Here is a 22,779-nt window from a genome sequence, read left to right on the forward strand (position 1 = left end):
TCATGTCCTTCCCAAGGAGGCGATCATGGCTCTCAACGGTGCTGCTAGGTACAAGTGCTCGGCCCATTCAGCGGATCAACTACCCTAATTCAGGGGTTCTCCTGCCGCTTTCTGTGCCGTTTCAGAGGACAGTGACTAACGTCGGGGACTGGCCGGTGGTGTATGGGGCGACGGGTAAGCAGCCGGCGGGCTTTGCAGTCACTCTATCCGCGGAGACATGGCTCTTCAAGGAGAGCTATGAGAAACTGAGCTCTGGTGTGTTCATCCTGGAGATTGCAAAAAGGGGATTTCAACTGGTTCTCTGATTTGGGTTCATGAGGGAAATTATACAGTAAGGAGCCCCATGGTTGTGGTGGTTGAAAGAATAGGCTTGCAAAACCTTGCTTAGTCTTGGAGCTTATAAACCTTTCTTGGCTCAATCGTGGTACGGTCTCTGGTTAATATTTGTAATGCGTTCCAGTGCTTAGACATGTTATCGGAAATTTTTGGATCAGTTGGTTTTTTTACAGCTGAAGCACTAATCTTTAACTGAATCGGTGTCTGTCTAAGATGGGTTAGTATCACTCCAGCGTTATGTTCACAAAGCGTTTGGTTCTATGTTCAAGCCTACCTGGGGGAAAAACTGGCCTAGGTCTGTGTTTGCCTGTTATGGTGGACTCTCGTTTTAGATTTTATCTGAGTCTAGGCTTTTTCCATGCAGAGCTGCCGTAGACTACCACAAGCTCGGGTATCCAGGAAACCTACCAAGGGTTCGTTCATCTGTGAATTGGGTCGGGCTCTCAAGCCTCTGCAGACCGGAGTCTCACGAAGCTCGTTCCCATTCGTGGCACGTGACATGCATCTAAATGTGTTTTGTGGATTGGAATTAAGACCAACATACACGTTCATGATTTATACAATCATAGAATGTTGCTGTTTCTCGGGTCGCTCACAGTGCGGTTGAATGGACGGTATTGCGTCCTTATGACTTGATCGTGTCGGACGCTGGGCTGGAGAGTTTAACGTGACCCTCCGCTCTTTCGTGCAACCCAGCCGGCAAAATGTGATCCTAAGCAACAGCTGTTAAACTCGTCCGACATCCCCGCACAGATCACAAGACAAGTTGTTCTGACGCACGTCGGCTGACGCCATGCCAACCTAGCATCACTATTCACTGGTTGGTGCGGCCGGTGGGCCGTCAGCTGGTCTATTTTTTTTGGTCTATTTGACGTGCGGTTCCTGGTTCCCGATTCGTCGACTTCGCGGCGGTCGCGGCGCGCCGACCCTAGTCCCCCTCCTTCCAAATGCACGCAGATCTCGGGGCACCCACTTTCCCACCCCATCGCTGAGACGCGAGTTCCACAGGTTGGTATATTTTCTGCCGGAGTCTGAAGGACTGCGGGTCGCTGTTTAATTCTCGCCGCTGCTGGGCCTGGCATGCTCGTAGCTGACAATTTTCCACAAGGAAACTTCCACGTCTTCTTCAGGAGCTTTGGTCTCCAAGCACCCGCGGCCATGACCCTGGAAAAGCCCCGGGACTATAGCGTCTCTGCGGAGGCAACCGACGCTCTATTCTTTGGGGAGTCTCCCAAACAATTGGAGTCCCTCCATGGCGGCAGAGGTTAGTAGTTTCTAATTTAATATGTTTTGCAACGGGACTTTTTTTTCCCTCTCCAAATAAAAAGGTTAGGATGCATGGAATTGATGTGCTGGTGGCACTGGAAAGGAACATTTCCCCTTGTTTTCACTTTTGGAGGAAATACTTTGGCAATTTAAGCATGAAAGACTTATGGCTGTGCCCTTCACTTTCAATTTGGTACGGCAGTTGAGTATGTTAAAAAGTGGATGACTTCAAACTGGAGCTTTTGGTTGCATTGTTAAAAAATAATGGTAGGAAGAACGTAAAAATCCACCATATTCTATGATTATGCTTTGCATTCATGGGTGTCTCAGAAATGAAGCTTACCCCTCTCATTTATTTGCATCACTCCCTTACTGTGCTACAGATTGAAGACACAATTCATTGCTTCAGGATGATAGATATTTTGGAAAGCTTTCAGATGCTTCACGCCTGAATGCTCATTGTTACCGCGTAGATGCTTCTTGTCTTATCCTGCTTTCTGAGTTCTCTCCTTTTATAGCTGTGTCATGAACTGTGTGTGACTTCATATATGAGCCCATACAATTAAATATTCAGGTCAATCATCTTTTTGTTAGTGTTCTAAGTTTGCATATCCGCTAGGATGTAGTGAGTGTATATCAGTAACTTTTTTTGACAATATCTTAGCTCAGTACCTGTCGCCCTATTGTAGTGCCGACCATTTTGTGCACGCGCGTATGTGTTGATGTTCAGAGATTCTGAGATGTGAGATTAGACTTCAGTTATATATTGTCAAGTTGGAATGAAAAAATAAAATGCTTCTGAAAGCATTGGATCTGCCAACAATTCAAACAAAATTGGATGAAAAGTAGTATTTGCTCGCTCAAATCGAGCATCTGATGACTACCTGTTTCTTACATATGCTCAAGCAAAACAATAGACAGCCACGGTAGTGCATTATTCTAATACTCAGTGATAGCAGCTTGAGCTTGGCTGTTCATTGATCCCCTTCATGCATTAATTTCTATCGACTCTCCATCCCGTACATTCCAACTCTGTAACATTTCTTTCTTCTTCATTCAATAAAATAGGGGAAAATGTCTCAATTCCTCCATTTTCCCTCAAACAAAAAAGGCCACCTGTTTTTCACAAATAAAAAGAACATTGGGTTCTTATCCACTTCTCTATTGGTGCCTCATATCTCCTTTTATTTTTCCTCTGCTCTTTGTGACTGATCCACATTATAATCTACATGATTCATAGATGCCATATGTGCTTTACATATTTGTAACTAACTTGAATACATTGAAAGGGGATTTTAATATTTTGTGCTGCAAGCGATATAATCAGAGCAGTTTATTGTCATAGTTGATTTGATGCTGTAAATTGTGGTTGAAGCTTCATGTGGTTATCAGCAATAGCTGCATGCAGATTGTAGACTAATTAATGATCAAAATTTACTTTTGTAGCCTACTCCCCTTCCACATAAAAGTGACTAATCAAATGGGCAAAATTGCATAACATATAAATGGCTCGGACAGAGAACTTGAATAGAGGATAAGAGAATGCAAAAAATTATGTGCAAGGAAAACAAATTTTATGTACTAGAAGTGTGGTGGACACTAGATTTTGATACTAAAGGTATATGAAGAGTTGGACAGGATTTTTGAGAGACTTTAGCTATGATTGATTGCTGCAGAAATCAGGGGAAGGAGATGAAAATGAAGGTCTATGTATCAATCTAGGCTAAGTGCACTCCCATTTTTCTCCCTTTATTATTTTTCCCCTTCGTTTCCCACTGGGTGATGAGAGCCTTACAGTCCAAAGAAGAAAGAGGTTGCATTTACATAAAGTTTGAGAGGACAATAGTAGTTTCTGACTTCATATGTTGATTCTGCTAAACACCATATGCAAAAGCTTTATTCTTAACTCTCTCTAGTTACCCTGCTCTCAACAGGGATTTTGCATCAAAGTATCAAGCCATTCAACATTCACACAGAGAGCTTCCTGCTCCAAGATCTGTCATTATGGCATCTATACATCCTACCCCCACATCTGTTCCTGTCTGCATTCTTCTTCGATAAAAATATCTCCTTTCTTCATTTCAAACAAACATATGAACTGGAATATGAGTCTGTTAATATATGTTTTGACTGCATATGAGCCACAAATGCTCCTAATCATCATTTGTTGCTTCACAGGATAGTGTTTCTTTAACTCATGAATCAAGAGAGGTGCTTACTGTCTTTCTAACATCATTGACACATGAAATGCTCTCTATCACAAAATAGCTTGGTATTTTTAAAAAACATGAAGACTTAATCCATGATTTACCATAAAAACCCTCACCTGTGTTTCCAAAATGTCACCTGTATAGCCACACAGGAACACCAATTGAACTTCATGCTCAGAACAAGGGCCTTGCGATCCACCTTCTCAGAAATAAAGATGTTTCCTTTGCGCTTCTTGTGGAGAAGGTCATTCACCACAAGTAGTTGAAACATAATTTGGAAACCTATAACAGCACAAGTCCCATGTGTTCTGAAAGGCATTTATTTTCTAATTCCATTGAATTGTTAGGTATTGTTGATTGACTTTCTAGATTCCTATTCCAATACAAACTTGACTTCAATTATTAAAAAAAAACAGTAATACCAACATGATTTCCAGGAAGATTTAGCTTATCAAACTTCTGTTCTGAATTCCTTAGTGAAACTTCTAAAGACTCATTTGTTCCTAGTAACTTAAAAGTTTCTGCATCATTTTGAATTGTTTATCTGGATGGTGACATATTTAAGGAGTTCAATGGCAACATTTGATGGCTGCAAGCAATATGGTAGTCTAGCAATGGTATAGAGTTTATAAATTTATGCCATACTTGCACGTGAACAAGTACAAGGATTTGTTTCTGAGGAACAAACAACAGTATATAATAATAAGATAGAGAATATACAGCAAATGCTCGATGCACTTCTAATACAAAAAAAAAAAGGATTGTAGGTTTGCATTAGACTTCCATGTTGTTTTCAAGATGACATAGAATAGAAAATTATTTGCATAGCATTCTATATTTTGGCAGCATAAGTAAATAATCTTTGGTAGTCAAGATTGATACTTGGTGATAATGTATTTATAATTAAGATTTTTGCTTGATAGTGTCCAAAGGTGCTTAATTTATCAGTTTTTTCTTTTTTGTTGGGTGGTCATGCCATATGGTTTTAATCGGTGATCCTTCATGTTATAACTGTGTAAAGATAGCTTAAAATATTTCTTGCATTACATCCCCGAGCATCAATTTGTCATTGAGAAAATAATGCATAGAGCAGCCAAGTGGTTGGATGACTAAGCTATCCAAAATGTTATACAGAAGTTATTTAGTCAGTAATGATTGATAAAACCACTAATTACTGATCAAAGATTGGGCTTTCACCAGTGGTACACATCTACTAAAAGAAATGAATACTTCGCTAAGCCTAAGTGGCAATAGAAGCCCTGGCATAATTGGCACTTTCTTCCCAAGATTGCATTACAATATTGTATTATGCTTACCATGAAAGGGGCAGGAAATCTTGTAATTCCATTTTTCTGTTATCAAGTAAGACATATCAGACTTATATGAAATTCTTCAGCAAAACGGATTTTTAAAATTTAGATCCAAGAACCATTTCATGTGTTATCAAATCAATACAGGTGGATTACTTTACAAGATACGATAGCTTCATGTATTTTAGATGGCAGATCTAGGTTATATACCATATTCGCAAAGTTGCAACTTACTGCCATTTACCAAGCAATAGATCTTGAACCCTTACTAGACACCTTGCAATTCATACTCACCGCAGTTCAGTAAATTCTACATTTGCTCTCATTCTGCACAAAGTATGTCATTCCTGGACCATAGATCTACCATCACCTACATATGAAATAACTACATATTATTAGTGCAAATTGGCATGTCATCTTCAAGCATAGCACCCTGTACCAGTCCCAACCAGGTGATACGGTAGCGATACGGGGCATACCGTACTGTATCTATTTGGTACCGGTATCCGATACGGGTGGCATATCGACACTCGATATAAAAAAGAAAAAAAAATAATACCGTACTATACCGATATTGTGTTAGTGTGACATCAGTACAGGGTCCAGTACCGAGACGGCGAACCTTGTGACTTTAAGTATGTATAGATCACTATAATCTAAAACTCAATAGAATGCCTGCTCTATTTAAGTTGCAGTCTTATACTGATCCTCTTCTAAAATTCAGATCTTCATAGTGCGCACCAACTGAAGTTGTCGATAGCTAAAATATATTGTTTTCAGGTGAACAATATACCAGGTGGTTGGCCACTAGGACTGGAGAGGTTGACCGTGAGGCTCAGGGCCATGGAGACCTCACGAGCTGTCGCCACAATGCCAGATTCACTTTGCATGCGATCAGATAGTTTTTCCTCGTACTCATCCTCTGAACTTGACACTGAGGTGAGTCCTCCTGGCAGCTATCTTTTTTATTGTAAAAAAATGGCATTATGGAATAAATATATTTGCATGATTTCTGGAGATGGCAGTCCACGATATCCTTCTTTCCAGACCGTAGCATTACCTTGGGCAGTTTAATTGGAATAAAACCAGGAGATGGAAATCTTCGCTTTGCCAGATCAATTCTTCCCGCAGAGATGGGAAGTGATCCAACTGTAGATTTGACACCAGGTTCCATGGAGCAGCATCAAACAATCATCTCATGTTGTGTTTGTGTTCCATTAGTCTCAACTATTCTTGCAGGTAGGACCACTTCAAGATGCTGAAGTTAAATGGAAGTGAGGCAAACAAAATCGATTGAGGAGACCCATTCTGTTCCTTAACTTGTGAAGAAGGTATATTTATATTTGGGGTGTCCAATATGTGCTACTTCCTGATGTGCTACTTCCTGGCAGTGGGTTAAAGGAACTTGCAATTAATAAGATTTGATTGTACCCTGCAATTGTTGTATGTGTATGCAAGATGTTCCCAAAAAATAATGAAATAAAAATTAAATTCATATTCAAAGCATTGTGTTGTATAGATTCATTTGGTGTTTATAATGTACTTTTCTGACAGAGAAATCAATATAATGCATAATTGCATTTTATTCCACGACAACTTTATAAGTCATTAGAATGTTTCTCTTTTTTCTTTTTGTTTTTTGTTTTTTGATCATAAAGACCCAAGTCTGTTGCACCTCATGGTCCTCACAGTGCAAGCACAGGATGACCACGACGACCAGTTGTAAACATTTCTATATAATAAACTATCAATCAACAGTCTAAGAGATTTGGTAGCTGGTCACTCCATCTATAATCCATGAGGGGAACAAAACTTCAGGTCCTTCGACTCAGAGAGTAGTTAAGGGAAAGAAGGAATGAGGAAGGCGAGGCCATCAATCTGAGTCCAAAGTTCTGTGATATGAGAATAACCTTTTCAATGAGTTATGGTTAGGGGTGGCAAATGATCTGAATAGTTTGAGATCAGCTCACAAAAAGCTAAGGTTCTCTTTGAAGCTAAATGAGTTAAAGTTGGAACCAGCAATTTAAGCTCGAAATTAATTTCAAGCCAAGCTAAAAAATGGACCCAGCTCATCCATCTCAGCACAATTATGTTCGAAAATATATATTTACATGCATATGCATACGTACATGTTTAAATAGTGTCTATTGGATTTTAGATCCAATGATGCATAGTATCATGGTTATTTCAAGCTAGAATTAATGCTTGTGTTGGTTTTGGTTTGAACTTAAGCTTGAATCATGCTTGAAATGGTGATTAAAAAAAAAAACAAGCTTGTTCTCAACTTTCGAGCTCCAAACTACTTTCAAACTAAGTTTGGCCAGATGCAGGTTTGATCGAGCTCAGTTTTGATTGCACCACATGTTACAGTACTCTGTACATTTGCGCTTAGAGGCTAAATAACAATACGATCACTTGCACCACCGCTTACAGTACTCTGTACATGAATTGAGCTTAGAGGCTAAATAACAATATGATCGCCGCTGTTTTAGATTTTCAAGTGCATTCCCCTTCCACATGAAGGAGATTCCACCAATATCGTACAAAGCATACTAAGTACCCTGGTTCTGGAAATCTAGAGCTATTGCAAGCAAATCTAGAGCTACTGCAAGCTTGACAAATGGATTCACACGTCTGGGAAGAGATTCCAACAAAGTTCTGAATTCGGACATGGTGTCTTGCATGCAAACAATTTAACAAAACAAATACTAAACTTAGATGTGCTCTGGCTGGTGAGTAATGCACGTGTTATCAGTGACATCCATAAAAATTTAATTCCACCAATCCTGCTACAAAAGACAGAAGGAATGGTACAAAATTTTGAATTGCAGAAGGTGATATAAAACATACAGTGTAGCCAAGAGGATGATTCAGTGGGCAAGTTCTTAAAAGGCCTTGCTTTCGAAATACATAATTACAGTTTAGTTAGGACCAGGAATTCAATTAGTATCTCAAAGTCTGGTACTCTGGTAGTATACAATTGCAATTTATACAGTAAACAGACAGATATCCAATCTCACATAATAAGAAGAAATGGGGCAGAAAAGTGCAAAAGCCCAGGATTTTTGTCTCCTGTTTAACATGCAGTCAATGGTTTTTTCGACCCAACTGCCACACAAATTGATCAGCAGCCACCATTGCCCGAGATGCTGAACTGATTGAACCTTCATACCTATAAATTGGATCACCAAAGAAAGGAAGAAATCATCGCTACAACACCTTATTTTCCAAATTAGATGCACTTATTTGGAGCAAAATATGTTTGATTCTCTATCAAATAGTGTCAGAGATATAAAACATATTCCTCCTCATTTCTTACATTGCAACCAGCAGAAAAGCTCCAGTCTGCATAACTATAACACCTTCACCACCAGGTTTTGATGCATTCACACACCGAGCACAGAACCAGTGCTCATGTATCGATGTAACTAAATCTGTTGACAGACAAATTAATATTAAATTACATAACGGGTGAAACAATAGTAAATCTGTAAACAGCAAGCTATAGTTGACCTCATGATGTTGTTCTCTACTTATTAATTCTTTCATCGATTCACAAATCCAGGTCCAGTAATCTCTAATTTGTTCTTATATTTACCTTTATACTAATTGAGGTCCTGAAATTAAGCAGTGACACTACTTAAACATGAGAATCCATATACACAGGACTCACACTGGCTTGATCCAATAAAGAAGAACTCCTTCTGGAGATTGTTCCGTTTCACAAAGTCGAGGAATGGGTGCAAATCAATGGCCTTCAATTTGGTCCCCTCTTGTTCTGCTCTGTAAATGCCAACAACTAATTGTAAGCAATTTCATATTTCAAAGTGGAGCTCCCATTTCATAGGCTAACTACCAGACATATTCAATCAGACAGTTAAATTGGTAAATTGATAAGTTGATAGGCAAACGATCGAAGAAACAATGATCAATAACTGCAGTTTAAGAGGGGAAGTAAACACACTAAAAAAGAAAGAGATGAAGAAGAAGTTTTCTTCAATTTTTTTTCAAACATGCATTGATGAAGCAAACAATCACCACTCTCCCCACATTTCTCTCTCTGAGTTTTGAATGAATACTGGTTTAATATGATCGAGCCCAAATTCTTTTGTAAGCATATGAATATGAAAATCTAGAGAAACCTGAAGCTTTTGCATGGGTTCATTATTCGCATAGTCCTCCTAGGTTTCTACATGCCATCATGTGTTGAAGTATCTGTTTAAGGGACAATAAATGCTGGTTTTGCAGAGAATCAGCAAGTCATATAATGCTCTTAGACTTCCTTTCCAAGTCTCTTCCACACCCACAAGGTGTTCAAATATCTTCCCAAGAGACAAAAAGTGATTATCTTAACAATAAATAAAGCAAACTATATACATGTTACCATCTACAAACAAAATCTTGTGGATGTATGAGGGACTATGAGCTGCTGAGTTGCCCTACTCCAGTATAGAGTTCAGTCCTCTAATATTCAGGAAGTCTGGTGGCATGTCCAACATAAACGGTCATGAGAACAACATTAAACTGCAGGTTACTAAGTTAAATGGAAGACATTCTTTGGAGTTGTCTCAATCGACCATGATGTCCATTTTCAATGAACAGAGCATGATATGTTAATGACAAGGTTATGAAACTTGAGTCCAGGATAGAGCAGTAACATTCCTAGGTTCTATAGCCTCTTGTACTTGTTAGCTGCAGTTTTGCCTTCATTACCTCAATGAAATGTGGCTTTCCCCTCCCTTTTTCTCAATAAAAAAGGAGATAGCATAGTTACACCATCTAAGAAATCTCAAATTAATCTCAGTTATTCTGTCTCGACAACTGCATATAAGTATAAGATCTTGCCGCCCCACCTCTTCTCAGAATAAAACCCAATTGCATATTATCTAAGGTAAGGTAGCTTCCATTAGCTGTTTGTGGAATAAAATATTATGGAGTGTTTGTCAGGATTAAATCTGCAATTTAAGGTAACCTAGAAGTGGGTGCTAATTCATGACAATTGTCCACAACTATGCTTGCTCACAGTTAAGGAGAGTAGGAAATCTATCACAGAACCATCTCAGTTGACTAAGAAATCAGTTCTTGAATTTTCTTTATCTACTCAAAATTCTTCAAGTGTTGTCCACAAAGAAATGGAAATTTGGGCATATTGAAAAGGTTGAACTGAAATGCCTTTGGTATGGGAGAAGTACATAGCTAGCAAAATTCGCCGTCTCAATATCGGATTTCTACCGGTGCCATACTAGCATTGTGTTGGTACGGTACGGAGTCTTTTCGGTGTACTAAATTTCGATACGCCATCCATACCAGATACCGATACCAAACTGATATGGTATGCTCCCGTACTATCTGGTTTGAGCTGGTACGACGACCATGATAGTCAGCATACCGAGAGTTGGGTAATCCTACCAACTTATCAGTTTGTTTTAGTGCTCAACATCCAACTACATAGGAAGCAACCTATCTATTGATTTCTTGGGATATACCAATCAAATCCTTTTAGCATTTTTCATGTCTATAAAAGATGGAACTTTATCCCAAAGAAGAGACTGAGTTGCAGAGGTGTATACAAATGAATTAGACATTTCCTCTGCATCCTTCGCACACTTAGAGTTGTGCTGGACAACTATCTTGCAACATATTTTGGCTCATCGAATTATTTGTGGAAGTGCTTCCAACAAGATGTTTGGTACATCCATTATATCTTCATTTTTGCAAAGAACAACTTAGAACTACCAGTGGCTCTTCTTTGCTATTGCTATCTTTGCTGTTTATCAGTGATAAAGTGGATAATTAGGCATGGCCAACTAATTAACCACCTTTAACAACTAGACCTCAAAGTACCTTCTTATTTAACAAAATAATCGAATCAAGAAAAAACCAAGGTGGTGGTCTCTTCTTCAAGTTCGAGATGGTTATTTCCACGTTTTTGTCAATCTTTCTTGCGTCTATTTTCCCTACACAAAGTTTGTAAATGGGCAAAAATTTGAAGAACAATCCTTCAAGCATCAAAACCAATATTTTCTTACTCAACATTGAATAAAATAAAATTGGGATGGAAGTTTATAATTTGGCTTACATGACAGACAGGAGGCGTGACGGACCGTTGGGATCGTAGTTAAGCAGCAGGGCCGCCTTTAGGGGTTCACCTGCACATAAGAAGAACAAGAAAGGAGGAGGAGGGAAAGCGTTACCCACTACTTAATATACATAGAAAACCCATGAAGAAGAAGAAGAAGAAGGTGCGAGTGCAGTCTCATCTGATCTCTTTCTGACTCACCAGAAGAGCCGATGTTGTTGGAGGCCCACTTCTCCCACAATCTGTGCGTCGACGCCCAATCCGCCATCCTCGTCTTGCTCTTTTTTCCCGAAGAGAAGAGAGAAGTAAGCCTCTCTTTAGGAACGCCAGGGCTTCCGGCCGGTGGCCGTGAGAAGACGGAAGGGATCCCGACGCCGGGGTTCGCAGTTGGGGACGGAGAACGACGACTTTTTATCTTTTCTGTTTTTTTTTTAAAAAAAAATTGTGCCCAAACCCGCATCCGATCGAACCTTTGCGAGGTTTTGGAACACTAGAATCCCGCACGTGCCATACACGTTCAAGGATGTCCCTCACATTTTCTTTTGACTTTTTTTTTTCCATATAATTAGACGTGCAAATGTGTTGAATCGGACCGAATCATGAGTAACTCTGACCCAATTTGATTTTTTGTTTAGGTCCTAATTTTAGACGAAAATCTAATCTAATAGAAGATCGGATCGGATCTATAACTATAATTTTTGACTCAACAAATCATTCGGGTTCATGTATAATCCGAATCTAATCCAAAAAATTTGGATCTGAGCCAGGTTTGTTTGTTCAGGTCTGGTCCATTAAAGATGAAAACAATCCACACCTGTTGGGGAAAGTTTTAGACGGCAGCGCATCAGTCTTGGATGTTGACCATGGACGTTCACTAAATTTGGAGCTGGGTCAAGCATCGAGCACTCTACATGCTACTGCTGACAATGAGCCCAGCGGGGACGAACTCGGTGTCAAGTGCTGGGGCTCACCATGCAGTGCCCTTAGCCTAAATGACGAGGGTCCAGGGTGCTGTCGCCCAGGCGCGCTAGCGGCAACACTTCCTCCTTTGCCATGTCAACCTCATGCGTTGGTTCAACATTGAAATCTTTCATTTGTAGTATGTCTGCAGTAGAATTCAATCTCTCATTAGGTTCTCCTAAAACTCCATCGTGTTTCCATCTATATTTGTTGGCAAAGTTACAAATGGTCTGAAACCATATTTTTATATGAAAAATTAGTCAATAACATGAGAGAGAGAGAGAGAAATTGCATTATAATTTGATCCTCTTCAAACTTTTGCCGAGTTTTTTTCTCCATGGGCCTTGGGCTGAAGCTCTGGGCCGGGCCTTAATCAGACATCACAAACCTTGTTTGGTTTGCACTCCTGCCGGTTTTGCACTCCTGCCGGTTGCAGCCCGCGGGCTCAAATAGTTTTAAAAGTTCGGATCAAATGAGGACGAGTCGTAAGTTTAAAAATCTAAAATTATCCGTATTTCAAATGGGTTGGGTCTGGATTCACTCAACTCAGAAAATAGAATAAGTTCAATTTTAAAACCTAACCAGTCCCTACCGGTTCTCCAAACCGGTAAAGTCGGGTCTAACCCGACCCAACCCATCTGCAGCCTCAAATTGATTGCTTCGCCGGCGTCTGCGAACGCAGAGAAGGTAAAAGAGAACGGGGCACTCGGATCGGCTTCCTTCCCTTCTCTCTCTTCCCCGCTCTTAAGTCGCAGCACCCCCAAAACCCTAAACCATTTGCTTGCGTAGATTAATGCTTCCGAAGCCCTAAAGAAAATAAGGTGAAAAATGGCTTCTTTGTTCAAGGTGTGTCTTTGATTTCTTCTCATCTTTCTTTGATCAAAATATTGTTTATTTTCTTAAAATTCTTTAATTTGGAGGTGATATCATTACCCAATCCCCTTTCGGTTTTTTTAATTACTTACTCGCTTCGCATAGGATCCAAGCAAGGTATCGGCGTACCGGGACCGGAGGTTTCCGGGCAGCCAAGAGGAGTACGAGCACGCGCTGCAGACGTCGACGACCGTGTACCTGGGCAACCTGTCGTTCTACACGACGGAGGAGCAGATTTACGAGCTCTTCTCCCGTGCCGGAGAGATCAAGAAGATCATAATGGGCTTGGATAAGAACACCAAGACTCCGTGCGGCTTCTCCTTTGTCTTGTAAGGGTTCTTTATTGTTTGTATTGGAATTCATATCGTAGTTGCTGCTTGTTGTCTTGGAAAATATCCATCTTTTTTCAGTTCTTGATGAGTTTTCATTTTCTTAGACTGAACAAAAAAATTAATTTTTGATTGGTATTTGACAATGTTGGTCTATGGTGGGCATCAATGTTTTCTGAGATTAGGGTTTAAACTATGCTAGCTGTTTCTGTTGATTGAGGAGTTACTTCAGTCACTTGCAAGTATTCAGTTGTGATGTTCAAACCTTAAAAAAAAATAACTTTGACAAGCCCATCTGAAACGTAAGTTTAAATCTGGCTATAAGCTTGTTCGACTGAATGGTCCTTATACTCGAGCTGTGTTATTACTGTTACCTTGGATACATGGATAATCAAAATTTGAGAAGAAGAATGTGGTAGTCTTTTTAGTATAGCGGACCAGCAGAAGCCATTTGTTTGCAGCCCTTTAAAGGGAATTCTTATCTGGAGATTGGTCCTGCTGAAATGAACAAGCATAGAGAAATTGCATTCAGTTGGGCACAGTCTTTCTAGGCTGGATTTTCTCATATTTATATTTGGCAATGCATTTGTCATTTTTCCCTGAACCGCATGTGTACAAAAGTATCATGAGATGGTAAGCATAGGGTAGGCTTAGGAATTTACTTTGTACTATATGGACCTTTGTATGGTTTTGTGTTTGTATTGTTGTAAATTGCATGTTCCAGTGATTGCAGATTTGTATTGATTGCAAGTTATTTGACAAACTAGGTGTGCTTTGGGTGAATATCTTTATAAACGCAAATTATTAATATATCAAACCAAATCCTAGCTGTTCCATGTTGACATGTGAGGTACTTTGATAAGTTATCTTGTTGCCTGCTGAATAGCTGAAAAATTTATGTCATTTCAGATGTAGGAGCATTCTTTATTTGAAGTGTGTGCCATAAAGAGAAAAACAATGTACAATTAAATAGTTATATAAAGAAATAAAAATAGTTAACTTTGAAAAATAAAAAAGAAACGATTTCCATGTAATAAAGTATGAGAGAGAATGGTGGAACAAATACATGTTCCAGTAATAAGTGCTTCAGAGAGTTAGTTGGCCTTCATTCTAGGAGTATCAACCCTCAACCCTCAATATTATTGTCTAATCTAGGTAATTGGTGAAAAGGGTTGATAGTATCTAACCCATTATGTTGTTTGCAATGGAAGAATTATATGAGTTGGTACCATGCAGAGCTAGACATGGATGATGAGGAAGAAATCCATATAATTTGTATAAGGACATCTATGAGTCGATCGTTGCAGTTTGGAGGGCTACTCATATAAAATCAGGAAGTTTAAACGGCTAGAGACTAACACTTTGGTACTGATGTCCTGCAAATAACAACGATTCATTGATATTTATTGAAATGGTTGTTTTCTTAATCTCTTCGCCTTTCTTGACAATGGATTAGGTTTGATTTCTTTGCAGTTCTTATTTTATTAATGTACTTTGTTACTTAAAGAAACAAGGTTTATGTTAAATATCTTATAAGTTGTAAAGTCATGATTGTGATCTTGTTTTTCACCAATATGATAAGATTACCATTTCGTGCTGTAATGGATATTATTATTTGTTTATTTGGATGTTTATTCTTTGGGCTACTAATGGATGGTAACGCTATCTTTTTCGTGTTGGTGTTACCTCAGGTCAGGATTTATTTTAGAGCATTGTCTGTGATTCAGAGTGGAACTGATTTGGCAGTTTTTTTTGTCCCTTAAGATGCGGAATAGTTCCTTTCAGTTTGTTGGATAAGATCCCTAATGGTGCCTCCCTTCATATCTTTTACAAAAGAGGAAACTTTTGAAGATAAATTAATTGTTTTTGTTTGAATGGCCAGTTAATACATTATAATTAAGTGTTGGCGAATGTTAAGTTATAAAGACTAGTTGCTTCAAAATAGAGTGCATTGCGTGGAGTTTTTGAGTAAAATCTGTGGTGGGTTTGAGGATGTTGATTGAATAGAGGACAGGTGATTCCATAAATATATCATGCAGAGATAGGTTGTTGCTCTTAGAGAGGATTGTGCAGAGGAAAAGTACTTATCTAAGCTAATGATGTCTTCATTGGAAAGTCCGCTTACCATGTCCAATATATTACTTGAATGCTATTGAAAATAAGGAGTCTATTTTTCCTAGAATGTTATCAGATGACATCTTTTGAATTGAAAAAATTACACAATGAAGAGTGCTGCTGGTGTAATAGGATGAATATAACAAGAAATAGGATGTTGGCATGTGACCTTGTGGTCAGACCAGGGAAGATAGATCCAGATATGCATATGATAGAGGAAAGATAGGTGTAATCACATTCAAAGTTTAGTGAAGGAGGACCATTTGACAGACCCAGTGAGGTTTTATCAAACCTAGGCCGAACTGTTAAAAAGAAAAGATGAATGGAATGAGGAAACTGAGCTTTTAAAACAATACCAAAGTGTCTAAGAAGCATCTCTAGATTTTTTTGATTATTATGATACAATAATAATTTACTTTATTTGTTATTGCGGTTTTGGGCAATTGCATGATAAAATTATCATGAAAATGATAAGACAACGCCTGGCACATTTGTTGTTAATCAATGATCTGTTTTCAAAAGACAAAGGTTGTTTGAAGATGATATGAAAAATGTGGGTGACAGTTTTTACTGTTGCACCGTTTACTTTTTTCAACGTGCATATTTCCACTTATGCATTTTATTTTGCAGGGAAACCAAAATAAATAACATTATAATGCTTTGCCGTCAGGTACTATTCTAGGGAGGATGCTGAGGATGCAGTCAAATATATCAGTGGGACAATTCTCGATGATCGCCCGATTCGTGTAGATTTTGATTGGGGATTTGAAGAAGGCAGACAATGGGGTCGTGGCCGAAGTGGCGGACAAGTTATTCCCTGTTTCTTTGCTGCCATGCTCTTTAAAAAATCATCTATTATTTATCTAATGAAATTATGCATGCTCTGATATATTTTTTGTTTCTCGCAACAGGTGAGAGATGAGTATCGCACAGATTATGATCCTGATATCCTTTGAGATGAATTAGATTTTTGTTAGAGAAGGATACATTCTTGTGATGCTTTTTTTCTCTGTTAATACATTTTAGGACTAGGAGAGAAGCCCATAGTTCTAAACACCAGGCAGCAATATGCAATGGAGGCCCACGATTCTGTAGCATTATATGTGCACCAGTTATCTTTCAATTCCTATTGAACATCGCATGCTATATAATCCAGATAATTGATTGACATCAGATAGCTATGAAGTAAGGAGAAGGATGATATATTTAGTAAAAGATTTTTTTTTTTTCAATGGGATTATTTTCCAAGCAATACACTAAATGTATCTCCAGGAAATCATTTGTAGGAAGCTTTGAAGGTTAAAGATATATACTGCAATTAGTATCCCTTATATTGTCCTATTCTTGTTTATTCATTTCATACATGTAGTTTCTCTGAAAACTTTACCCCATTCAGAGCCATTATGCTGCTGTTAGGTTTACCATATTCATGCTCATTTAGGGCAATATGATGCTGATGTGCATTAATTGATAAAGAAGATAATATTGATTAATGAAGCATAGAAATTGTAATAAAAGGAAATCAGTAAACAGCCTTGCACATGAATCTGCAGACTTGTCAGCCTGTTAATAATATAAAAGTACATATTGCCGGCTGGAAACACTGCTCCTATAGAAATTGCATTGTTGAATGCTACCCTATAGAAATGCCACTTCTGGATAGGTCACTTGTGAAGGCTTTATTAGGCTGCTTTGCATGTTTTTAGTTAATCTCCGAATTGTACATGCTACCCAAACTTTTTCAATATAATGTTTTTTAATTCATTGTAAAAGGGCATCCTAGTGCATGATGCTTCTGCCATTGCGGGGTCCGGGAAGGGTTAGATGTAGGCTGCCTTACCCGGCATGCGAAAAGGTTGTTTTGTGTTTCGAACCCGTGATACCTAGGTCACAGTAGAGCAACCTTACTATTGCGCCAAGGCCCATCCTTTTCTTGATTCATTGCAGATTACCAAAAATATTCATCACTCCTTTTTCCATTTTGTTCATTTGCATACCTTGAGAACTGTGAGCACTAGAAGTAATGCCCTGATTCCAGCCTTTCTCTACTCCTGCATTCTAGTGACTTCAAAGAATACCTTAGCATATTTTTGTGACATTAACTTGCCTGTTCCATCACAAGTCAAACTCATAAATAATTTGACATTTCTTTTAAGGTCCTTTATAAGCATGCCACATAAGGCAAAACTTAGCTAACTCTTTGCAGAAAACTGCCAAGGTTGAAGCCCTCTTATTCTAAGAACTTCACTTGTTTCTTTCTTTACAGGCTGTTCAAAATAGGAATGGTAAGAAGCCAAAAAGGGAATCCTTGGCAGGAAGTTAAGGTCATGCTACAATGAAATATTTTCTAGTTGCTGAAGCCTCAAATTAAGAAACCAAAGTTGTTTTCATAGTTAAGGAGGTTATTGATGAGTGCATTCCAAAATATATCACTTTTGAAATATTGAGCAGTCTAAAAGAGCTTGCGAACACTTTTAAAGACAAGTGGCAATAGGTGAAAACTAGTCTACGGTGTTGATGAACTTGTTAGATAAAAATATGATATTACAAATGGTTAAATAGAATCCATTTTGAGATCTTAGCCAACAAAAGCCTAGAACTTCATACTGACCCCAACAACATCCAAACCTTGTGTGTGAACCTTAATCATAAACCACCATCTTAACTCATATATGCACTTTTCATCTGTTTGAAACGTCCAAGATAAGTCGGATATTGTTTATTATATAATTTTGAGTCGGTTATGCTTATATGTTATTTATAAGATGCTCATATGGGGTTTTAAGTATATCACTTTTCTTTTTGTGGTCAACCTTTATATTTAAGAGTTAAATGGAATTATAGGACTGTTTGTTATTGGATGCTTTTAAAGTTGCTGATAGCTTTCTATCGTTTAGTTCATGTGCATCATAACTTTTCAACACGATTTTGAAATTTCTTATGAGAACTCAGTGAACTCAATTACGTCAAGGTTTAAAAGGGATTGCTATTGTTTGCACTTTTCTGCCTAATCTATCACTTTGGATTTCCTTAACAAAGTATACGTCGTGGTGGATATGGAAAGATGGTCCAGAGGGAGCTGGAAGCACAGAGACAGTTAGTAGATTATGGTACAGGGTCATTGGGCGCTTTCCAACCTCATATGCCATCACACTGTAAGTTTTAATAGCAATAGTAACTTTTCCTGCTTTGGTATATTTAGATACTTCTATAGGCTACAGGCTGTCACAATAACAGTCATTGATTTTGAATTTCCATTGTAATTGGTGTTCATATCATGCATGATGGTGCGTGTAATAGAATGTTGCTCTTAGTCATATATCTGCATTTTGTGATTGCTGGATATCTTTTATGTTTCCAACTATATAGTTGTTGTATGATTTTAAGAAATTTTTTTTGAGTTTTCCATATTATTGCCAATAGTAGGGGGACAATTCATTAAGTTTATCATGTAAAAGCATACACAAGTAATTTACTCGAGTGTGGGTTTTTTAGCTATTATGAAAGATTTGCAAGCGTTTAGTTTCCAAAAAAATTAAATTGTTGAGGATTAATTAAATAAATTTGCATTCTAAGAAATTTCAATAAAATAACACATGGTCTAATGTGCCGGTACCGAGCACCATACCGGTTGCCCAGCGACAAGAGTCGGTACAGGCCCGTGCCGTGCCGGGCCGGTACCGACGCAATAGAGGAGGCGGGGGAGAGGGCGAACGGGAGGGGAAAGAGAGAGAAATGAGAGGGAGAGAGGGAGGGAGAGAGGAGGCCGTCGGAGGGTGGCGGAGGCCGGCGGAGGAATGAGGGACATCTAGCGCCACTTAAAATTCAACTGGAAAGAGTAATGATCGAACAGATACAATGTAAGGAACAATTAAAATTCCATGCCCAACATTCGTAAGAAGATTGTTGATACTTAAATGCTTATATACATGGAAATGGAGTATTAGAAATAGAGTATGTATGATGGAACTTTATTATGTGCAAGTGATGAAGGAAGACCAGTGTACTGGTGGCAACCAAGCTATCATCCGACGAGGAGATATATAATGATGTTACTGGCAAGAAAATTAATGAGTCAATATTAGAAGATGGATGGGTTAATGCAAGGATTTCATAGTTTGGCAAAGATATTGGAGGATGCAATAGTTTAGATGGAAAGGGGAGTTTTAGTCTTTCAACATTGGTATATGTGGGAGGTGTAATAGTTAAGTTTGCGATGATTCCATATTCCAGTGGTAGTGCTGTAATAGATGATTAGTTTAGGAGGGCGAGCACTGATTGACCTTCAGAAGTAGTTCCGTGTTTTACGGATATATTATCTTTCCTGGAAAAAGGAAGAAACAAATACCTGCCCAGATCCTGAATCTTTAGTAAGTTTGGATTAGACTATATTACTTATTAGCTATGGTTGCACATCAGAAAAAAATGAAAAAAACATGCTATACAACATTCAAACATAAGGTAATGGATTTTAAAAGGTGAGAATATAGCATCTTTATGAATTAAATAGGTGTAGGAGCCATATCTTGATGACCTATGTAAGTGATGTAAGTTTTGATCATGGTTTGTATTGTAGGAGTTCTTTGAGAAAGGTTTGGAGGGTGTGCAGATAAGAGACATGCATATAATAAAACATAGGAATGGAAAATTGGTGACTAGGAAAAGAGTACAGTGGCCAAGAATAAATGACATTGACAACTTGGAGAACAATAGAAATACAAAGGGGCATTAGAATTAGTTAAGCTAATTGTTGTTTCTAAAAATTTATAAGGTTGGTTGGGAACTTGGGATAGACTTGAAAAATATTAAGGAAATTTAAAAATAGTTGAGTTGACAGGGAAAAATATTGATGAAAAATAGTGATACAAACGAAATCTGTTTTCACTTCATCACTGCTAATATATAAGGCATAGTCTAACTAGATATCTGACTGGGTGGATATTCAACTGTCTTCTACATTTCAGGGGCATTTCTGTATATGTGTATTTTACTGAACTCACCTTGGCTTAGCTCTTTCTCATCCGTCTTTGTTTAAGGGAGATACAAGTATAGAAATATTGGGAGTGTGTTTCATCTATGTTAAATAAATAAAAACCCTAATCTTGACATCACAACCATCAATCTTGCTCCTTACATATATCAATGTGCTTAGTGCTAGTATATATTGTAAAATGAGGACATTGTAGTAGAGATCTATTTTGAGGAACTAAAATTCTGCTATGTGCACCTCACCATTCATTTTGGCAATTAATGCAGAAAAAGGACTTGAAGGTGTTCAATTTTTGGGGGTGGATGGAAATTCTAATAAAGTTGTGGGAAAATGGTGACAACTACTTGTTTCTTTTGGATAAACAACTAATACCATTGTACACTTGAATAATTTATTGAGTATTGGGTTGAATATATAAGTTTTGGTGCAGCATTTGAGGAAAAGGGACATTAAAATTTAGTTGAGTGAAACATCATTCCGATGCTGTTATAGAATCTAGGGAAATGCAAATTTAATAGATGCCACATAATATTGATAGCCAAGTGACATCAAGAAGTTCCTTTTGTTTTTGGGTCTTGTATGGAAGACTAAAAGACTATTAAAGACATGAAAAGAATAATTTAAGTGGGTTTAATGGCAGAATTACTCAAAGTACAAATTTAGTTGATGCCCCAAAGATTGATTGCAAAGTTATACTCAGTTATTTTTTTCCTTTTAATTGGGTTTGACGAAGTGATATGCATTGAGAGCTTCATTTGGGCTTTTAGCTCAGAGCCATGATGGAGACAGACATTGTAAGAAGGATGCAGTGGTACGATTCGGCACTTGGATCTCCAAGATTTCGATGGGAAAAATGTGTTTTGTTGCAATTGGACAGGAGCACCCACCAAAATTGCAACAATGACTATTTGTGGCTGTGTATCATGCTCAAGTCTTTTCTCTCTTTTATCCCTGATTCTTAGACCCTTTATAATTGTACAGTCATAATCAAGTTGTCATGTCAGTCTAAACACCTGACAGAATTGCAACAATGGCTATTTATGGAAGCGTATCATGCTCAGGTCTATTATGTTTATTGTTATCTATGATTCTTGGAACCTTTATTGCTATATGTTCATAACCAAGTTATGTCTGTCTTAACGTACAAGTCGTTCTTGATTAAACTATGATCTATCATTCTCCTGTCTGTCTTGCACAACTGAACGTACAAGTAATTCTTGAAATTTGCTTGGATTCTCCGCCAATTCCGAAATAAAGCATAGTACTCCATATTTGAGGACGTACATCCATTTTCAGAATAAATTAGCAAATTTCTGATAGTGCTTGGGAATCTGCCTGCATAGCACTCTTTTCTGCTAAAATTATTAACCATGAGCAGTTTAGTGATCTAGCTGATTCCCAAGAAAATGTAATAGCAACTTGTTAGGTTGTTTATGGTAAATTGGAAACTATAGATTTTGGTAGGCTGGGGATGGTGGTTGTTCTACGTGTAAATTTATTAAATTGAGCTTGTAAATTTATTAAATTGCAGATGGTAGACATGGTGGAGACCGTGGGCATGGAGGCTTGCACAGACAAAGTAGAGGTTAGTGCTCCTAGAGTAATCCATTCAGGATGTTAATTTTCACTTCAGCAGACTAATCATAAAAATGAGTGTTCAACTTTTGCCTTTGTCGATGCTTAATTGTGGATTGTGGTTGCCAGCTCAAAGAGCTGTTTTGTTCTGATGTGCCTTTGAAGCAAAGAGCTTATTCTTTATGCATATTCGGTAACCAACAGATTATCATCGGAAACGGTATCGGGATGATGATGAACGATCTGCACCTGAGATGTCAAGGAGGATGTCTGACTATGAATCAAGGAGAACCTCAGATTATGATTCCAGACCGGTACATGCTGCTATCTGCCAAGCTCTGCTTGTTTTTTATCTTTTGTTTTTATATCGTTTAATGTGATCGCCCTCTCACACCAGTGACATGCACAAAAAGAAATCTCATATTTTTTTTTTTGTAGGAGAAGAACCCCCGCTTTCGAGATAGCGGTGACTCTGATGATGATGATGATGATGATAGGAAACGGCGTCGTTAATCTTTATAAAAATATCTCTTCCTTCATTTCTTTTCATTTTTACTTGTGATTTCATAAGGATACCAATCGTAACTGAAATTCTTGTTTTATTTTTATTCGAACCTTCAAATTTCTTAATTTTCTTTGGTAGTTAACCTGATATGTACTTTGGCAGTTGCTTATATGCTAAGTTGACCTGATATGTACGTTGGCAGTTACTTCTATGCTAAGTTGGCTTCTCAAA

General features: G+C 38.1%; 3 protein-coding genes across 4 annotated transcripts; 2 read left to right on the forward strand and 1 right to left on the reverse strand.

Moving 5' to 3' along the window:
* Positions 1-261: 261 nt before the first annotated feature.
* On the forward strand, positions 262-6,628 carry LOC120111923. 2 transcript variants are annotated; one of them, XM_039130205.1, is made up of 4 exons: positions 262-1,344; positions 1,467-1,600; positions 5,903-6,061; positions 6,148-6,628. In XM_039130205.1, exons 2-4 carry the CDS (start codon positions 1,589-1,591, stop codon positions 6,382-6,384), a joined length of 408 nt encoding a protein of 135 aa, XP_038986133.1. In that variant the 5' UTR covers positions 262-1,344; positions 1,467-1,588; the 3' UTR covers positions 6,385-6,628. The 2 variants fall into 2 exon arrangements, with proteins under 2 accessions (XP_038986133.1, XP_038986132.1); XM_039130204.1 differs by having other exon boundaries at positions 262-1,600.
* Positions 6,629-7,921: 1,293 nt separating this feature from the next.
* Positions 7,922-11,651, reverse strand: LOC103721579. Its single transcript, XM_008811880.3, has 5 exons — positions 11,403-11,651; positions 11,202-11,271; positions 8,796-8,905; positions 8,442-8,556; positions 7,922-8,294 (listed from the first exon to the last, which is right to left on the reverse strand). The coding sequence occupies exons 1-5, from the start codon at positions 11,467-11,469 to the stop codon at positions 8,210-8,212; spliced, it is 447 nt and encodes a 148-aa protein (XP_008810102.1). The 5' UTR covers positions 11,470-11,651; the 3' UTR covers positions 7,922-8,209.
* A 1,196-nt stretch (positions 11,652-12,847) lies between these two features.
* On the forward strand, positions 12,848-22,779 carry LOC103721496 (nuclear cap-binding protein subunit 2). The gene is made up of 8 exons (XM_008811774.4): positions 12,848-13,007; positions 13,140-13,363; positions 16,149-16,287; positions 16,390-16,423; positions 18,523-18,633; positions 22,000-22,053; positions 22,248-22,357; positions 22,482-22,779. The coding sequence occupies exons 1-8, from the start codon at positions 12,990-12,992 to the stop codon at positions 22,554-22,556; spliced, it is 765 nt and encodes a 254-aa protein (XP_008809996.1). The 5' UTR covers positions 12,848-12,989; the 3' UTR covers positions 22,557-22,779.

The sequence above is a fragment of the Phoenix dactylifera genome, chromosome 9 (genome assembly GCF_009389715.1).
Source record: "Phoenix dactylifera cultivar Barhee BC4 chromosome 9, palm_55x_up_171113_PBpolish2nd_filt_p, whole genome shotgun sequence".
Taxonomy (NCBI): domain Eukaryota; kingdom Viridiplantae; phylum Streptophyta; class Magnoliopsida; order Arecales; family Arecaceae; genus Phoenix; species Phoenix dactylifera.

Bases quoted from the DNA above. Each gene is read 5' to 3' on its own strand.
- LOC120111923 (XM_039130204.1), top strand. The intron at 6,062-6,147 runs GTGAGTCCTCCT...TGGAGATGGCAG, and splicing joins CCTCTGAACTTGACACTGAG to TCCACGATATCCTTCTTTCC.
- LOC103721579 (XM_008811880.3), bottom strand. From the start codon at position 11,469: ATGGCGGATTGGGCGTCGACGCACAGATTGTGGGAGAAGTGGGCCTCC. The intron at 8,906-11,201 runs GTAAGCCAAATT...TGGCATTTACAG, and splicing joins TCACGCCTCCTGTCTGTCAT to AGCAGAACAAGAGGGGACCA. The intron at 8,557-8,795 runs GTGAGTCCTGTG...GTCTGTCAACAG, and splicing joins CTTTATTGGATCAAGCCAGT to ATTTAGTTACATCGATACAT.
- LOC103721496 (XM_008811774.4), top strand. The intron at 16,288-16,389 runs GTTATTCCCTGT...TTCTCGCAACAG, and splicing joins GTGGCCGAAGTGGCGGACAA to GTGAGAGATGAGTATCGCAC. The intron at 16,424-18,522 runs ATATCCTTTGAG...AACAAAGTATAC, and splicing joins TCGCACAGATTATGATCCTG to GTCGTGGTGGATATGGAAAG.